The 16,912-nt window shown below is 43.4% G+C and overlaps 1 protein-coding gene across 1 annotated transcript; it reads right to left on the bottom strand.

The window, feature by feature from the left end:
* Positions 1–2,398: 2,398 nt before the first annotated feature.
* Positions 2,399–7,082, bottom strand: LOC119442858 (F-box only protein 33). Its single transcript, XM_037707904.2, has 3 exons — positions 6,608–7,082; positions 5,378–6,063; positions 2,399–3,931 (listed from the first exon to the last, which is right to left on the bottom strand). Exons 1-3 carry the CDS (start codon positions 7,042–7,044, stop codon positions 3,645–3,647), a joined length of 1,410 nt encoding a protein of 469 aa, XP_037563832.1. The 5' UTR covers positions 7,045–7,082; the 3' UTR covers positions 2,399–3,644.
* Between the last annotated feature and the right edge of the window lie 9,830 nt (positions 7,083–16,912).

The raw sequence follows: 16,912 nt of genomic DNA, 5'->3' as shown, positions 1-16,912 counted from the left end.
CAAACTGTTTCAAGAGCCACCCGAGCGTGAAGCCTACCTGCTCGTGAACTAGCGAATATTCACGTTAATTGGTTTCTTTAGCTTATCAGTTAATTTTATTTGTTTAGTTGTGCATTATGAGTGCTGTATTATACCAAAGACGCACGCATTTTATCCACTTTTGTAGGTAAGCAAGTGCGAAACCATAAAATATATTGTTGCAGTGCCTGAAGTTGTCAGTGACGCAATAATGTTTGCAGCTAAACCTATTTCCTTTGAGTTGGCATATCTTCAACTCTTTGGCTCTCGTGTTATTTTTGAAAAAAAGAAATAAACGCTTCCAAAATGCTAATTTTTTCTATGTGCTTGAATGAATCAGTACATTAAATAAATGCCCAAAATACACTCGCAATAATATATTTGCAGAACACCCATAAATATTTGTTTAATTCTTGAGAAAGTTGGCTTCGTTGCATTGCTTGAAGTTGCCTCTTCAGCGCCAATAAAGGGACAGGATGCATAGGCTGTAAGCGCAGGTACGTCCGTGCCTATACCAGACGCCGACTTTCCGTGGCAGCAGAGCCAAAGCTACGCACACGTGCTTGCACATTTGGAACTTCTGCTCGTGTTACTACGCCACATGGAGGATGGAGGAGCATGCAGGAATTTTTCTTCCTCCATGCTACGCCAAGTAGTGCAGACATATTGTTGGCGGTTTACAGTATAGTGTACTAGACTAGTACACTATACTGCTTCTATACTATACTATACTAGTACACAAATTCTGCTATCTCATGCCCTGCATACATAACCAGGAAAACCAGACATGGACACCGGAAAGCCAAAACTAAGAACAGCAAGTAACGGAAATCCTTTTCCTGAGCAAGTTCTTTACTTGTTATGGAATAAATCTTGAACAAATAAATTAATATAATAATTGGTACAATTTCTTTTACGCTACGTCGCTTCCAGTTGCTTACATTCGTCGACTACATGCGAAAGTGCAGTAAAAGAATGTGTGCTTCGGCTCTGTGGCTCTCGCTGCCCTGCCACAGAAAGTTGTTGCCGGGTGTAGACAAGCGATATCTTGCGAAGGCTGATTGTATCCCCGTAAGTGATCGCTCGAAAATACAGCCCCTAGCATTGCTTCAGTTTAGATGCTACTCAGGCACTCGTGCTCACTCCCTGTTGCAAGCCAATGCTACTCAGGTCCTAGCTGCAGTCGTGACACTTCACCCGTGAGGCGAGAATCAACTTCAATAAATTTTTTATCCATCCATAGAGTTACTCACACAAAACCAACATATACTAAGGTCAAATGCAGGCAGAGCTTTCTAGCAGATAATTTCACATATTCACAAATAGAAGTACCTGTTAATTTAAAGGTTATTGAGCAAAAAAAAATTGCCTCAAAGATCCAAGTCTGGGTCAGCTAAAGCTTGACTGCTGGCCAACGAATCCCTGGGCTACAAGAGTTGCCATAGTGGAGAGAGAAAGAGAGAAAAAATTTTGCTGTGAAAAAAGATGGGCAAGATGTCCGGGCCCTCAGTCCAGGGGCTTGCTTGCAGAGTTTTTGTTCGTGTCACTGATGAAGGAGCCACTACTGAGTGGCTCCACAGCCATTTCATGGCCAAGACTATATATTGCTATACTTTTCAAGCTTCGTCAATGGTCTGAGTGGCACTCCGCCCACATCATCTAAATCGACCAAAGATCTGCCGGCTGGGAACTGTGGATGTGCACCTACACAAGCATTTTTCAACTGCCCCTCCCCGAATGACACTGAAAGCCATGACCTCGTTCCGAGCAGGATGCCATAGCCACCATGGGTAGTCATTCGAAGAGCTAAAGGAGCTTTGTGAACATGCAAGTTACCAACTTTTCACCCTTCTTTATGGAATATAGCATTAAACAATTTCTCTGTGCATATAAAGCTGTGATGCAGACCCTCTCAAACACAATTTAGTTAAAACAGAGGTGGTCATAGCGCATCAATTTGCCTTCGAGGCACAATTCGGAAGCCTACGGTCGCTACCAAGAATTCCGTCGCATCAGGGATCGCACTACAGATTGGCTAGCGCTCGTCCTGTTCTCTCGTTCTTGTCTTCTAGCACTATGACCACCTCTGATGTATCTAACAAACTAGCCCAAAAAGCCATAAAATTTAGTTGTTTTGGCTTGCCAAGATACTATGTAATTATGAACTGCACCATTACGGTTAGTCGTGACATGCCCATGTCAGTCACAGGTAGCCATGGGAGTTGCTTACGCTATGCTCGTGCAAAAAAAAATAACCTGGAAAACAGCAGTGCAAAAATATATAATCGCCAGTTTTATATCACTGTGCACACCAGCTGTATGAATAGACTGACTTGAAATAGCCAACAAAAGGAAATACAGAACAATGGATACCATGTGATAACATACTTAAAATGTCTTTATTTGTGGGCTACAAAACATAACTTTCAAAGGACTTACTTTCCAAGTCCTGAGCACCTTTAAGAGATTGAAAAACAAGACATTTGCTGAAAAATATTCAGATTCACATATAGCACTGATGTTGACTATGGCACATGCTGTGCCGTGTTCACAAAACAAAAAGTGCACACAGAACAACAGTACAAAACATGTGCACGCACCAAGTTTGCGATAGGCGGAAATGCACTGCAAATAACAATGTGCTCAAAGTTACACATCTAAAAGAAATCTGCTGTCAAAATATATTAAACCTCTTGCCAAGATAACAAATGTTCATGGGCACTGTGCATTAGATATTACAGAGGCACAGATAGAATATAGATCTCTGAAGACAGTGGCCACGGCATTGGTGTGGAAATGTCTGACTGCAGAAAGCAGATCACCACGATGGCACCGATAAGGGCACATCAGGCCAAAAGTGAATTCTGCTTTGGCTGGATGTATTGTTTGGTCTTGGATGGAACCTTAAGGTGTGGTGTTAATAGCAAGTCTCTGGCATTCGAGAGCCTTTTGACAGGGCAGTATAGTAGCTGTGTTGTCAGTGGTACAACACAGCGACTTGGAATTTGTGCACTGCACTGACCCTTGGATCACATGGTGTGAGAGGCATGTCCTGTGTGTGTGGTGTTTAGTTGGTAAGCATGTGTCAGCGGCGTTGTTCTAACTTGGCACACTTGAAAAACCTTGAGACCACACTGCTGGCTTGTAAAAAGCCAACAGGAATATCACATTTGCATCACAGGTGGCCCAATAAAAAGACTTTACTACCTGCGGTCCATGCACTGGATGTCAACTGCAGTGCAGCACAAAACACAACTGGTTCAAAAATGAGAGATGTCTTGGGTAACAGAGAGCCCTTTTTATGGGCTGTGCATCAACAGGGTGATGAGTGTTATGTGTTTTGCTGTTCAACAATATGTTATCGTCAATCACGGGGACGCTTTGCGTACAAAAGCAACCGTAATTCTCCCCAGCGGAATAAAAGTTGTACAGGTACTTCAACAACGGTTGCACATCTGGATGCAGCCACTTGTCAACTTTACACCCGTCTAGAGGCCATAAGCTGGCCAGATACCAGATAGGATGAACACGGTGCCTCGCGGTAACAGGCTGGCATGGAATGAGCAAATGGCAGATGACTGTCAGGCAATGCCTTCAAGCCACAAGTGGCTGCAACACAAACACAGCTACAGGCTTGTATAACCCTGAAGGTCTTGTAAAGAGCGCATGTAGCTCCGAATTTCTCCCACTTCATCTTGGACAGGGGACTGGAAACTGGTCAACGTCCACGTCCGCTGTAGGCTCAGGGAGACTTCAGTCTCCAGGTGTTTCACATCAGAAAGGCGGAGCTCACTGTAGTATGGCCCTCCGCTGCTGCTCCCGGAGACACAATCAGCTGGAATGACCAACTCCTTCAGCTGTGGCCCCCGCAACCGTGCTACGGCAATGAGGTCAAAGTCTGCTATCTCATGCCCTGCATACATAACAAGTAATAACTCATGCAACAAAGCTTCCAACAAACAAACAAACAAAAAAAGGAAGAAACACGTATCGTTGAATGACCAGTAAATGAACCGAACCGAAACATTAGGATTTCTTAAATTGGGTAAGGAAGTCGAGACGAAAATGAAAAAATTACCACTTTCAGTTCAGGTTGACCACCATTTCAGGAGCGCTCCTTTTTTTTTTTTTCTTTTTTCTTTCTGTTTTACATATTCTTTTGGCCCGGCCTGATCAGATCTACGACCATTGATATCTTGCATCAAAGGGAATGGCCACAGACATCATCACCACCATCTACGCACAGCCTGCACTTTTAGTTCAACCGTGTTACCTTATTCTTAAATGCACAAATCGAAGTTGCAGCACTTCAACATGGCTTGTCGAGAGGCAGCCCAATAATACACTCGTTAGCATTCGAAGTTGATGACCTTCAAATGGCTTTTCAGTGCCAAGACCAATATATAATTGACAAAATGAAAAAGTGCTTCCTAGCTTGGTAGCTTCTGGTGACTTTTGATCACACTGTTATGAAAACTACAGTAGGTGCAATAGTACTGATGTATTGCTTCTGATGTGTGTGCCCACAATATAATTTTTTAGGAACATGTGGCATGAAGAACAGGGGCGGTATTCTGTAAGAGTCTACCCAGTGGACTGTCCATTTCAGCTGTCGCTGATTGGCTGCTGCTTGATGTGCAGGAAGGAGACTGGCTGGCACCTTCCTGCACATCAAGCAGCAGCCAATCAGCGACAGCCGAAATGGACAGTCCACTAGGTAGACTCTTACAGAATACCGCCCCAGCATGCATATCTTTTTTTAAGTACTTCCATGCAGCTCCGGACCACCGCAGAGTTTTAGTACAAAATATATTTACAGTTTTCCTATAATTATTCTTACATTATGCAAACAAATGTAAATCACCTCTAAGCAGTCTGTACTGTTACATTTTCACTCTGGAGTTTAAGTAGAAATGAACTGTTCTGACTGTACAAGAACATAAACCCAGAACAAAAAATATGAAGGTTCAAAACACTGACACTTAATAAATGACTGCTGCTTTGCTCTGATAACAAGTTCTGATACTTTCTCTTTATATGCCAACGACATATAAAGAGAAAATATAGAGCATGCTTGGAACATGCCAAGTAATTTTTGCCTGCGTTTGTAAGTCAAATCAGCAAATGAGTGCAGCATGTTAGAATTCAAGTAGGCCAAGTACTTTGATCATTAAGGAAACAAGGAAGTGTTCAAAGAAAGGAAGCATACATAAGCCTCTACGCATGAACTCAGGACTGCTGTTTTTGAACACCACCTGTTTCAGCTAGCCCTCACTTATCACTTGATTGTGATTATGAATAATTGAACAATGCCCTGCTACACAGCAAAGGTAGGATGAGTAACCATGACACAACTCACCAACCAATTTAAGGCTTCCTAGTCGATGGCAGCGCCATGCTAGCATCACCACTGGGCTTTCAGCTCGCACAGCGAAGGTTCGTTGAGGAATTCCTTCACTACCTGAGAGTGCACTTACGACAGCCACTGCTTCCAACGTTTCAGCATACTGTGCAGAGAGCAAATCGAAGACATCACTTCGAAATCCACCACTGAAGTAGGACTGAAACCTGGCCAATGGTATGGCAGCATTGAGAAGACCCTTGATAGCGCTCCATGGCTCGCAGGTGTGCAGAAGGGTGATCGTGACACGAAGCTTGGGGCACCGCCTGCTCAATTCAAGCCATGAACCTTCACAAACCGTCTGCCGGTCATCAAGGCCATGAACGTGCAGCACCAGCTTCAACAGCAGGCTTCGTTCACTCAGGAGCAAAAGCAACTGGTCGCAGACATAATCGTAGTCAATACTTAGAGCTGTCAGGCATTTGAACTGCTGTAAGTGCCAGAAGTGTATTTCGGGGATGGGGTAGTGGTCAGGGTCTTCCTTCACACTGGCCAGGTGTAGTTGCGAAAGAGAAAGTCGCTGGTGCAAGCTTAGCAGCGTCAGGAAGCTGTCCGAATGGTGAAATAGATCCTCCAGGCATCCAAGAGAGAAGTATTCCAAGTGACACGACGTGCAGATGACTTGTCTGATTACCTCAAAGAACCTGCGCCGAAATGAACATATCACGCTTTATAACATGAATATAACAAAAGGTGGTGGCACCCTGCCAACAATACAAAACGAAATACAATGTCGTATATGGTAAAGATTGTACTTCAAGTGGTGTATTTCCTGCATTTTCAATTTACTGCATGCCACATAATGCAGACACACTCGCAGAGGTTAGATAACCTGCCCAGTGCGACGCCGGATGCATTAATTCAATTGGTCATCCAGGCCAGCTCCTTTGTATTAAAGCTTTTGGTGGGCGTGATTAATGCAGCTAACTAAAAGTGTTGACAAGCGTCTAACGCCTCGTTTTGTGCAAGTTACGAAGTATAAGAAGAACAAGGTATAACGATAAACGTCACGTGACAGGACGCGTAGCTCTGCAAGCGACATACGAGCAGGCTGAGTAAATAGCAATAAAAGCGGACTATTTTTGGTTGCGACTTGACGCGCTAAGAAAGGCTTGAAGCACACCGAGACGGTCAGCGTCGGTACAAAGTGATAGCGGATATTGGCATCGTAAAGCATCGTTAACTTACCTGTCGTAGACAGCAATGGTTTCGTTTTCATTGCTTGAACATTTCGAGGCATCGCAGAGACGAAGAGGCCAGGCGACAACGCAGGCAGTCGGACGGAGACACAGCGACGCTAGTTGACGGTTTTCTCCGAGAAAAGCAAGGATCGCGATACACTGCTGCACTATCTGTGGGCTTGTGCAGTCGAACTCGAGGGTGAAATGACGCACAAAGCGGCCGCATTTCTTGGCCAGGAATTCAGCTTGTCGCCAGACGTTTCGCTTGCGGCTAAAGCGGATCGTAAGCGTCGTCCAAAATCTCGGGTGGAAAAGGCATTCCCGCCAAGCTCGACACGTAGAGGAAGCCTTCAATTTGTCCCTGAACGAGAGATATTCGTAAATTTCGACTAGGACGACGGACGGCAAGGCAGCAAAGTCCCCGTGCGCCCACCCCACCGACATTACAACACGCACCCTCCTCCACCTGAACGTCGCCCCCGAGGGCTCCGATGTCGCTGCGCATGCGTGAGCTGAGAGAAGGTGAGAAAGGAGAACAACTCTCCTTTGCCGGATGTGACGTCACATTGTTGTTTCTTTTTTGCTTTTTCAAATAGCTACTCTCGAACTCAGACACTAGGGCTCCCTCCTCGTTCACGTGCGCATGGGTGTCGGCTGCACCATGCTCTGCGCGCGCTATTGAGCGTGTCGGAAAGGCCCAAGCGTGCGCGATATTCTTGCGAGCGCAGTTTCGTGGGCTTGGACTCCGTGACATTTGCTTTCGCCATATGTGAATTAACTGCTTGCCGACAGGTCAACCGCCGCTGTACTTCGGTGAATACATTGTTTTTCGTGATTCTGAAATAGCAAATGGTGCGTCGCTGCGTTGGCGCCTTCAATCGAGTGCGGTTGCTGCGCATAGCAGGTGATTTAATTGCGCAAATACGTGCTACATTATCGGTGTAAATAGTGAAAAACTTAGGCTGTGAGCCTTACTACCGTCAATCAGTCGGTTACCACATATTTCGCTGTGACCTACTGCACATTTCTTGATATCCAATAACGATCTGCTTCAAATATGTCTGTTCAAACCACCTCTTCAAGACTCTGTTGATCGTGTAGCTTATTATATTTCTTTTTTTTTTGTTTTTTTGTTTTTTTTTCGCTTACGACTCGCGATGGGCACCAGCGTTACGTCCGTGAAAGCATTGCTTTCGAGCAAACCTTTTCGAATTAAGTTTTCGCTCATATGTCCACGAGATAGCAAATTTCAGTGTTACATTAGCCGCTATATTTTCCAATTTCATGTGACCTAGATTTAAGCTACCTGAGGTTGTAATTACGCGCCGAGGCTTTTAGCAAAAATAGTTGTCAGCTGAAAATCAAAGCGGTGTGCCACTTTTTGGATGTTGTGATATTTGTGAAATTGATTATATTTTTCCCCTAGTGATGCCAAACTACTTACCGGTCACATGCTTGGACTTCTGAAGGAGTACTTGAAAGGTTTTCCTTCCAATCCAGCATTGTAACTGACGCCTGTCACAGGTATGACAGTGGTATTTGCCCTGCCGCACTGCCATGAGTTCAAGATCCAGATGTGTCTCATGTAATAACTGTGCTCTGCCGACTGTCTCTACCCGTATGTCACTAGAAAGTACAAAGGATACAATTCTGCATTGTTGCAACATTTATTTTTCGTTAAATGTTCAAAATATTTTTTTCTTTTCCTGGTCAATAAGGACTTGCACAGATTGCAGATTTGCATAGTTTAGAAAAAGCATTGCATAGTGGGCCTGTAGGTGTTTTTGAATTTAATGTTACCCTTCAGACTGGCTAAATATGTTGACAGCAACAGCGAATACCTCCTTGCTGTATTTGCATTTCCTTGGAATGTCTGTTCCGTACGTGTTCTTCATAACAGTACATGGTGCCATTTAGTTTCTACCGTGTCGAATTGTGCACTGACACTTTCAAATGAGCAAGTGTAGGTTTGTATTGTAACGGAAATAACAACATCAGTGCTTCCTCAATTGTCTTCATCACCGCCTTGCTAGTGCCTTCTTCAATGTGCGAGAATGGCTTGTAACAATATTTTTAAGTGTTTCATGTGAGGATATGGAATACAATAATTTTCTTCTTTTTCTCTGAACATATTCAACTGGAAAAACATGTTGACAGCTATGCCTTTTTCATGTTGGCCATAGCATTTTGTAGATAATGGTATGTCAGCTTGGGAAGTGTCTGAAGAGTATTGTTAGTTGGTGCATAATCATATTGTTGCTACTGGGAGGATCACAGGCACTTTTTTGATACTATTAACATGTTTCCATTTTTCTTTTTGTGGCTCAATCATAAGTAGACCTGGTCACTTTTTTAGTTAATTTGTCATTTACTTTTGTTACACATCAGTATTATATACTATCAATTAAGTTGCATTCATGGAGAATCCTGGCCAATCCCTCGTCATGGGTGTGCCATATTTCATAGGCAACACTCATTATATAGTCTCTCTTCTTGTAGTAAGAGTGTATCCCAAAGCCTGTTTTGGATGCTTGCAGAGCAGTTGAGATTTAAACATCAATGCCAGCTCACAAAGCACCTCATACGGCAATCCGCCAGCCACCTCCGCAGATGGGGAATTCGGCAGTTTGCAATCGTACTGTTTCGGTTGTCCTTGGCAGATATTTCAATTGTACACAGTGGGAATATATTGTAGGACCATATAAAAATAATGCGATGACAATGGCCATGTGGTTTAAATTATAGTAGATTACGACCAGCATTAGCTCAAGCGCTGCTAAAGGTGTGTGGTATGTAAAAATTAATAAAGTGCTGGTTTTAAATTAAAGTGCAGCCTAGCAGGTTTCGAGAATTTTTACTCTGGCAGAATGACAAAATAAAAATTATTTGAAATCAGTGATGCCACGCTGATGAGGCTTGGGCATGAACATCCTCTAGTAATAATAAGCCTGCCAAATTCACAAGGATCTTGAATGAATTCTTCACTAGGCTCAACAGTTTTGTTGTTGCCCTATATTGTTTCTATAGGAACAGTGCACAACAAAAATCTTGCGGCTTCCTGTTGTCTTAACACCCTATAATAGCCTTAGATCCATGGTTCTCAGCCATGGATGTGTCGGGGACCCCTTGTGGATTGGTGGAAGTGATGGGGACCACTTGCAATGACAGGAGAGGGGGGGGGGGGGTATAAACTAACCCAACATGAGGCGTGAAACAGGTGCCTTTTATTGCTACTTGGCAAAAAATGGTCAAACAAAAGTGCCACTTCAACTCAATCTGGACAGCTTGTCAATACGTGATGCAGTCACGCTTAAGCAGAGTCACATATCTGCAGCCACATTCAACCTGTTTCTGTATTTGCTTTTCAAGTATGCAAGCATGCTCGCATGCATATGATATAAAACTGCAACAAAAGCTTTACAGCCATCTTATGTAGAAGGGGAAACATTTCTGCAGTCCCCAACTAGAATGCCTCAAGACTTGCAGCGGCCACACAAAAAAAAAAAAATTGGTTGCTTTTTTTGTTAGTGCGGGTTTTGCGGACCCCCATTTGAGAACCACTGCCTTAGATGTAGAGCCATTTGATGTTCATCAATTAATATCTACACAGGATTTAGATGACGCCTTTAAAGACAAGTGTCCCTCATGCTTCCACATAAAGGAGCACTGACATAGGAGCTTTGTGCTTAATTTTTTATATTAATCTGGTTGCACATGCCAGCTTTTAAGATCACACCATGCCGTTGAAAAGCTGGGTGTGCTTTGAGCGATTCTTAACGAATGCCAAGACCTCTGTCACTAAAAACAATACTCTTTTGACCCTTCTCAAACATCTTAACTAAAATTAATTTAATTCTGGTGTTCTACAAGTCACAACCGTGGTTGCGGACTCCGGCTTAATTTTGATTGCCTGAGGTATTTTATAGTGCACCCAATCCACACGTGCATTCTTGTATTCCGCCCCTATCCGAATGAGAATTGTGCTGCTGAGGTCGCCACAGCCAGGATCGAACCCGCAACCTCAGCAGCTTCTCAGACATTTCTGTGCATTCAGCACAAAATGAGTCTGCTCTACAAACTTTTCTACTGGCACTTCTCAGGGAACATGGAGCATCACCCTCACCTTCCAAGTGGCTCCTCCCATCACACATCAAATGTGCACCAAGAAAGGCCAATGTTGTGGTGCAGAGAGGCCTTGACATGTTCGGCATTCAATAGCACAATAATGGCATGACTTACTCACAAACTGGAGCATGCATCATTTGCTTCTGATCTACCATGCCATGATGTTGCGAAATCATGGAGCCACACTGCCTTTGGCATTTTTAAATGTTCGCATTAAGGATAATATATTTCTTGTGCACAGAAGCAATATAAAGTTTCATAGTGTAATTAACTGATTGACAGCTACACACGCATAAGAAAAAGATTGTGCCAGGACTACTTAAACTCTGCAATGTTTAAATTAGCTTGGCCCATTCTTGCAATGTTACACATTTCATATGAATGCAGGTCACTCATTACAGTTATGCCAGCTTTTGTACGTTTTAGACATGCAATGTTTGCCCCAGTTTTATACGGCAATCATAGATAGCCACACCATGTTGGTAGAATAATTCAGAAGTAAATTTTAGTAAAAGCACCATTTATGCCCGGGCTTAGACTATGCCAGTGTAATTTGTGATTCTCATCAGCAATACCGAATCAATAAACTTGAACGTGTTCAGAAATTGGCAGCAAGATTTATTTACTCTTCCTATCGACGAACGCAATCTGCAACAGCCCTGCTAACAAGGGCAGGACTGCAAACGGTAAATGGCTGGAGAAAAATAGCCTGCGTAAAGTTCCGTTATCAGTTGAACGGTGAATTTACCTCAACTCACCTGCTCCCACCTGGAAGAATGTTTTTTACCCTATAACTCACGAGTTGATATGTACAAATATGAATTTCTTGTTCACACTATAGCTATGTGGAATAACCTTGTTCCTGAAGTTTTCAATGGTGTTGATGGCTTGACTTTTTTTGAACGGAATTTGGAGTTTTATTTTTTATAAGTTGTATTATTATAGTATTCTTTTCTTGTAATGTGTATTTTTATCTTGACAGATTTTACTACTATTTTATATGCACATCCCACCCTGCAACAGCCCGTATGGGCTTACAGTATTCTAAATAATAAAGTAAAATGGGGTTGCTCCATGTTGAGGTCTACAAGCATGGCATTGTAAATGGGCGCCAGAAGCAGCAGCTTTTCAAGGTATTTTGCTGCACCATGCAAAGTCCAATTATTGTGCCCCTCTCCACTCTCGCTGGTAAAACCTGCTGGTGAACAGGGGGCTTTCAAGGTATGCTCTGCTGTTCCTAAAATGCCGCCTGATGCGGCCATCTGTTTTGCCTGCAGGACGAAAACTCCCTGGCCAGGAGTGCATCAAACATGCAGAAACGGCTGTCGATTGTGCTACTGAGGTTCTAGAGATGAACTGTAGTTTTGCTCTCAGGTTGAAAAATACAGCAATGCTGTAGCAAGCAGTGTGGTGAAAGCTGTTGCAGGGCTCTTCCAAGGCATAGCCAGCACTGCATGCACATACTTTGCACACACAAGAGGCTTTAGCAATAATACTTCTAGTAAATTGCATTTGTCCAGCTTCACTCTGTTTTTAATACTGGCAGGTTTTAAAATCCGTGAGAAAAGGTAGGTCTTTTTCTTTTAATTGGCTTATGCACAAGAAAGTGTGTGTGCATTGGAAGGGGTTAAGGCTCCTTTATCAAGTCACAATGCTTCCTGGCATGATAAAGCGAAGCCTTGTGCATTTGTCTGCAGTCACTCACTGCGCTTTCAAACACACAATCAGAACAGAGAGCACAGGAAAACACACAAGCAGTAGATTCAGCAATTTATTTGAAACAAATGCAGTTTTATTTTACAGAATGACCACATTCCCAAAAAGCAACCACATGCTATGCACATAATACAACCAACTTAGGTTAATTCAGCAGCTGTTAATGTGTCCTACCTTTATATGTTCAAATGTTTCAAGTCTGGTTGCCCCTGCTTTGAAACTTGTCCTTTTAAATTAACCAAATGCTAAATTTAGCACGATTACCACACTGATAGAAGAAAACTACATATTAAAATGGCAACTCCTTGTTGAACAGAAAAGTGTATACAGTAGACTTCCGTTAATCCAACTCTGGTTAATCTTTCGGTTAATTCAACTCTGACCAAAGATCTTGGCCAGCTCCCATGCAGTTCTACGGCCCTAAACATTTGTTATTTTGATCCTAAAATTGGCATTCGCCAGATAATCCGAACTTGACCAAGCTACAGGCATGCACCTGACCCCAATAATGACCCCTTTTAGTGGCAACGCCTTTCTCGGCAGAGCTAAGGGGACAGTGAATGCATTAAACAAACGTCTATAAACGGCTATTTTTGACCCACCCTAGGAAGATTTTCAAGCCATAACGGTAGCTCACAATGTCCGATTATGGTATTGACCTGGTTCTAAAGGGCAAATTTTGTTTTCGAAGGAAATTGAGCCGGAAACTGCCTGCATTGTGCACTCGAGTGCGAAAATAAAACTGCATTTGCAGCATTCATACGCTTTACCGCATAACATGGCTGTATTGCAGCGAGGGAGACTTTAGAAAATCAGCTGACATTCTCAAAAATCAGGTATGCGTTAGGTTTCTACTTGTGTTTGAAGTTTTAAGTCATTTGCACTTCAGTTTCATAGTTTGGAAAAATAGAAAGTTGGCGCACGTTTGTTTCGGAGGCGTCTTAAAGTCAATTACATACTGCCATATGAATCAGCCGTGTTTTAGCATTTTTTTGCATGTTCAATTCGACCCGCCGCATAATTAGATCAATTTCGTTGGTGCCGTCAGGGTAGAATTAACGTAAGTCAACTGTAGAAAGCCCATGCTGATGCACCAGGAAAGTAACCTATGCTGCCTCACTGCATGTAGTCTTGCTTAGTCGGCGAAAAAGCATGGAAAATGTGGCTCACACAATGTCCACAAATGTTCTGTTGCAGATTCAGTCATCCATCTTATCCAGTCTTTACAGTGTAGCCATATCACCATTTGCTTAGCCTCCTATTTCCCAAAAAGTCATTGCAAAACAAAAAAAATTTGTCGCAGTTTCACCCGAAAGGCGAAGCACCAATTGCGATAGCAAATTAGTAGAGAGCTATACGGAGTAAGGATAGTAGTTTTATCAGCTGTATAAACTTGGACATGCAGCAGCACCAGCAACGCGCAGAACTGTTGTCGACGCCGTCGGCGTTTTGCCCGCGTTCGCACCGAACGCGTGCGGCATTTTTATATAAATACGCATTTGGTGCCGCAGCTAAACGTCGCCTCTCCTCCCTCCCTCCCGTCCCCTCACAGCCTTTCGCGCGACGGAAAAAGTTGCGTTTACTCTCTATATATGGAAAGGAGGAAAGAGACGCTTAATTCTGCAGCCCTTCAGGGAGCACGGCGCAGAACGCGCGTTTGCTCTCCGACGTGCGTTCGCTCCCCGTGAAAGCGTGCGTCCCTCGCGCCCTTTCACTCGCACATACAGCGTCCTGAGCGCGGCGACGATTTCATCGCCGTTGACATCATACGGAACCTCACGGCGACGGCAGAAATCTGCTTTGGAGTGTCCATATAATTGCTATCGCAATAAAAAAGTGATCTGATTCACATGTTTTTTTGCCATCCAAGCAGTGTTTATTGTCGTTTATTATTGCTTTCTGTAACCTAACCTGCATGTTAACACTGAGCTATATGGCAAGCTTACTGAAAGCTAAAAAAGAATACTGGGCATTTACTTCTCCAAGTTATTTTTTTAGACATTAAATGTTTGGTGCTTGATGGCGAGCCGCATTTGGGGAATGCTTGCAAAAACAGTAGCTTACATTGTCTTTCACTAGAATAGAGATATTAGCATCGCTGAGACAGCCACCGCCTAATTGCCTATGAGCAAGACGCTGTGGATCTGTTCATTGCAGATCCAGAATAAAACAGAGGGCAGGCAAAAATGAACTATTCTGTATCATGTACATTTGCTCTCAATTCACATGCTTACTTTATGATGCCAGCTGCTAGAGTTTTAAAGAGAACTTCGCAGAGAAACTTCATCGAGTATCTTCACATGACCTGAACTTCCACGAACTCACCAGGAACCAGATAAAGAGCAGCAAGATTGGTCACAACTAGAATTTAACAATATTACTAGAGTCATGCGACACGGCATATATCTTGCGTTGCATTACCACAAACATGGCTCCACATAATAGTTTTCTCTGAAAACATATGTGAATGCAGGGAACTGCAGTACGTTTACCATTGTAGTGAAGTTGATCAGCTCGATCACAGAGAAAGGAATGACAAATTGTCCTCCAGCCTAGCCCCTCCCAAAATGGCAATTCTTTCTGACCAGGTCAATCTTATATGTATTTTTATTTTAATATAAATACTACAATGACTATGGATATTGTATCGGAGAGTAGATAAGAGTTGGTCAGCAATGTCAAATGCACACAACCTGTGACTTGCAAAACAAATGAAACTGGTCACTATTTAGTGACAGTTTTCTTTTGTGTGTAACAACTTGGCTCTTGACAAGTTTCTCATTCTATAAAGGTTTATATAGTGAAATATTTGGAGGCATATTTGAGGTATCACCTAACCCAAGGGACTTCCAGTGGCAGCCTGTCTGGATCTCGTGATTCCTGACAGCCACCAAAATACAGCACATCTGACTGCAGCTGTGGGAAAATGAGGGATAAGGGTTGATTGTGAGATTCATGGCAGTTCCCAAGTTTCTAACCTAGCACCTCCTCTATACGAGGTCGAGACCATGCCACTAGACCACTGCTGTGCTGCAGTCGCGATAATATTACTCATTGTACAGCTGGGCTTGTTGGTAAAGATAGACAGAATGCCAACTCGTGTGTGTCTGCTCATCCGTGTTCTCATGCTGTGGCTCAGCCTTGAATGCATGCATAGTTTCAACACTGGCTACTATATTTTGACTACTAATATATGTAGCGATCCACATCGCCAGTGGCCACGGCACAGGAAGGTAGAAGAGGACGACGAAGAAGAGAAGCCTGCTTAAGAATGACACAATAAACAGATGGAGTCACTAAGTCTACGTAGAAACTTTACATTGGCGCAGTCTAGGTCTGGAACCTGCAAATGAAGATCAAGTTCGACATCACGCGCCGTGAGGGGCGACCCGTCATCGTGGGTTTCCAACCGGATGGTGAGAGATACGTCGGGCTGCCGGAGGACACCACCGCTCCGAGTCTTCTGGAGACGATTTCCCATGTAGCCGGAGCCTCTGTAGATGACCTCGTCACTCAAGGTAGTGTGGCTGTCAGCATGAATCTTGATGATTTGGATGCTTGTTTAGGAAGAGCCCCACCTTTCAGTGCCTTTCAGATGAATCCTGTAGAGCTCTGGAATAGTGCTATTGTCTACAGGCAGAGAGGCACTAATATCAAAGAGTACGTTTTTGAAAAGTGGCGGTTGCTTCGTACTGCTGACTCCACATTGGCGGATTCTTCTGTCATCGCTCTTGTTGTACATGGTATGACTAGACTTTATCAAAGACAGATTCAAGTGAGATCGCTTACTACTATGGACGAATTGCTACTAGCACTGACATATGCTACATATCCTGAATACCGTGCACCTGATAAGGAGATGTCGGTCGGCAGAGGCGATTACCGTGACAACACAGCCACATCATTGGGGGCAGAAAAGACTAGCACTGATTGTAACCGACACTGCAGCGTGACGCCCAATGTACAGGCTCAGGACTTGAATGAAGAGAAATGTACTGTTGAGGAAACGGTATTTCTCACGAAGACAGGCATTTTGAGTGTCCAGATGCTAGTGGATGGCCGCACTTTGTCAGTCTTAATTGATACTGGTGCTTCTGTAAGTTTATTCAACGAGAGCCTAGTCGATGCTGACAACATTGTGCGTGGGAAGACAATTCGTGTCTGTGGCTACGATGGTTCTTGTCGAGAATATAATAGATGGACGTCAGCTGATGTGGAGTTTGAAGGTGAAAAATCAAAGGTTCAAGCATTGGTGGTGCCCAGAGTCAATTTTGATTTTATCTTAGCAAGACCTGATATGAAACGCATGAAGATTAATATCCTCTGGAATGATTGGTCACCATAGGAACAGGCTGTCATCAACTTCATATCGCCCAAATACTGATCGTAAGCTGTCTTCAGCAGAGGATGTGCCTTTGAAGTTTCCAGAGCTTTTGTGCATTGGCTCATATCCAGAAGCCACAACAGCCCC

This window comes from Dermacentor silvarum, chromosome 2 (genome assembly GCF_013339745.2).
Source record: "Dermacentor silvarum isolate Dsil-2018 chromosome 2, BIME_Dsil_1.4, whole genome shotgun sequence".
Taxonomy (NCBI): Eukaryota; Metazoa; Arthropoda; class Arachnida; order Ixodida; family Ixodidae; genus Dermacentor; species Dermacentor silvarum.
Note: the sequence above shows the minus strand (reverse complement) of the source record. Positions and strands in the feature narration are given on the sequence as shown.

Coding starts and splice junctions, on each gene's coding strand:
- LOC119442858 (XM_037707904.2), bottom strand. CDS start 7,044: ATGTCGGTGGGGTGGGCGCACGGGGACTTTGCTGCCTTGCCGTCCGTC. Junction 6,064..6,607: donor ACCATTGCTGTCTACGACAG/GTAAGTTAACGA, acceptor ATTTCGGCGCAG/GTTCTTTGAGGTAATCAGAC. Junction 3,932..5,377: donor AGGAAGCCTTAAATTGGTTG/GTGAGTTGTGTC, acceptor TTATGTATGCAG/GGCATGAGATAGCAGACTTT.